The 2,436-nt window shown below is 54.2% G+C and overlaps 1 protein-coding gene across 1 annotated transcript; it reads right to left on the bottom strand.

Moving 5' to 3' along the window:
• Positions 1 to 740: 740 nt before the first annotated feature.
• Positions 741 to 1,677, bottom strand: CDK5R1 (cyclin dependent kinase 5 regulatory subunit 1). The gene has a single exon (XM_056863324.1). It carries the CDS (start codon positions 1,663 to 1,665, stop codon positions 748 to 750), a length of 918 nt encoding a protein of 305 aa, XP_056719302.1. The 5' UTR covers positions 1,666 to 1,677; the 3' UTR covers positions 741 to 747.
• Between the last annotated feature and the right edge of the window lie 759 nt (positions 1,678 to 2,436).

Below are 2,436 nucleotides of genomic sequence, written 5' to 3'. Positions count from 1 at the left end.
TCAAAGTCAAGAAATTGGCCTCCAGTCACAGGAATGGTTGAAAGGATGTAGAGGAGGAGGGAGGGTATGTCTTATACACCTGCCATTTCCTTACCCTCTCCTTCTCGATATAACCACGTGTTGGCATGCAATAAGAGTCCATTTCAGAGTTCATTATGGTGTTTCTGTCCTTGCTCAAATTGGTGTGCAAGATAATTAAATGCAAAAGAAAGACAAACCCATTCAGATCCCTTTCCTGGACTGCCAGGTGCTGGAACATCTTCCAGATTGGGTCCCTGTATTGTTGTTTTTCCTTACGGGCAGTAAATGCTATTTGCCTCTTCTGCATTCTGCTGTGAGGAATTAAGTGCAAGATGTCCCTCCCCCCTCCCTCCCCCTCCAAGTCCATAGATTTTTTAGGCAAAAGGAATAGTTGCAGGGATTTCCTGGTCTTGCCTTGTGGTGCTAGATTCTCCTCTCCTGCTCATCCCTTCCCTGTTTCCAGTGAGGAAGCCACGTCCACTCCGGGCCTTGGACAGAAAATCAAGCAGCTCCATCAATCATCTCGACCTTGGGTGTCCCCCCCCCCACCCCCCATTTTGTAACAAAGCTTCCAAGAAGCCAAGCTGATAAACGGAGGAGACGGTGGTTTGATGTTCTCCCTCAGGCTATCCAACCTCACCTTTGAGTCCTGGCTCATTTTGAAAACAAAAGCAACATAAAAGAAGGAAAATGTACCGTTCCTTCCTCATCCAAACCGGGAGGAGCTCACCGGTCCAGGCCGATGAGCAGCCGGTTCTTCTCTTCCTGGCTACTCTCATTCTTCAGGTCGGCAAAGACCTGGGTGAAATAATGCGGATCGGCGTTGATCTGCAACATTTTGGGACTCATGAGGTTAATGATGGACAAGCAGCGATCCCAAAAGGCCTCCTTACAGCTCTCCACCAGGAAAGGCTTGAGAGGGTAGGAGATCTCGTTGCCCATGTAGGAATAGGAGAGATAGAGACAGGTGAGTAAGACGGCTTGAAGTTCATGGTCTGTCGCAACTTCAGAGGAGATGACGTCCCGGCAAAGCATGTACAGGAAGACCACGTTGGCCGGGGTGATGAAGCCTTGGTCTTGCCAGCCTTGCAGAAGGAGGGACCGGTCGACGCTCCGGAGCCACAGGACCGGGTCGGTGGGGGAGAGGTGCTTCAGCCGGTAGCAGCGCCGGCAGAGGAACTCCCCCAGGCAGCGGAGGAGCTCGCTGGTCGAGGCCTGGACAATGACCCTCTTGGGGGTGCCGGCGGAGTTGGAGTTGGGGTGGGGGGTCTTCTTGATGGAGGAGAGGGTGCTCTTGGAGTTAGAGACCTGGTTGCTGGGGGCTGTCGGCTGAGCATTCGGGGGCTGCGCAAAGGTGGAGAGGTTGGCGCAGGAGAGGGACTTCTTCAGATTCTCGTTGTTGAGGTGGGTGACGTTGTTCTGGTAACTGGCATTCGGCTGCACCTTCTTGGAGTTCTTCTTCTTGGCCGACACGGCCACGATGCGTTTCCAGGGCAGCACCGAGATGATGGAGTGGCGCTTGAGGCTCTTGTCCTTGGCATTCTTGCTGTTCTGGACGGCGGTGTAATGGCCCACCGTCGCGGAGCCATCCTCAAAGAGGGTGGCCTTCCGGTAGCTGGGCGACAGGGACAACACCGTGCCCATGGTGCCGCTACAGAAGGGAGGAGGACCGCTCGCTCAGAGCTGGGCGCCGCCGTCAGCGTGGGGGGGGGGGAGGTGTCGCCGCTTCAATGCCCCCTCCCCTTCGCCACGGCCTTTCCCTCTTGGATTCAGACCTGCCGAAGAAAAACCGGGATCAGATGTGGAGCCTGTGAGGTGGCCCCTCGCCCATTGGGGAAGATGCCCTGAGACCCCCACCCCCAGCATCCATATCTGACATCATGTTCCGAGCTGCTCTTTCCTCTCCTCCTACCTACTTCCCCGCCCTGCTCAACTGGCAAGTTATTTTCTATTTTGTCGAAGGCTTTCACGGTCAGAGTTCATTGGTTCTTGTAGGTTATCCGGGCTGTGTAACCGTGGTCTTGGGATTTTCTTTCCTGACGTTTCGCCAGCAGCTGTGGCAGGCATCTTCAGAGGAGGAACACTGAAGGACAGTGGAGGACACTCTCAGAGACCCTGTCCTTCAGTGTTCCTCCTCTGAAGATGCCTGCCACAGCTGCTGGCAAAACGTCAGGAAAGAAAATACCAAGACCACGGTCACACAGCCCGGATAACCTACAAGAACCAATATTTTCTATTTATTTACTTCATTTGAACCCCCCCTTTCTTCCCAATGGGAACCCAAAGTGGCTCATGCTGTTCTCCTCTCCTCCATTTAATCCTCACAACAACCCTGCGAGGTAGGGGACTGTATGACCGGCCGAAGGTCCCCCAGTGAGCTTTCAGGGCGCAAGTGTGGATTGGAACCCAGGTCTC

The sequence above is a fragment of the Euleptes europaea genome, chromosome 18, assembly GCF_029931775.1.
Source record: "Euleptes europaea isolate rEulEur1 chromosome 18, rEulEur1.hap1, whole genome shotgun sequence".
Taxonomy (NCBI): Eukaryota; Metazoa; Chordata; class Lepidosauria; order Squamata; family Sphaerodactylidae; genus Euleptes; species Euleptes europaea.
This window is presented reverse-complemented; position numbering and strand designations above follow the sequence as displayed.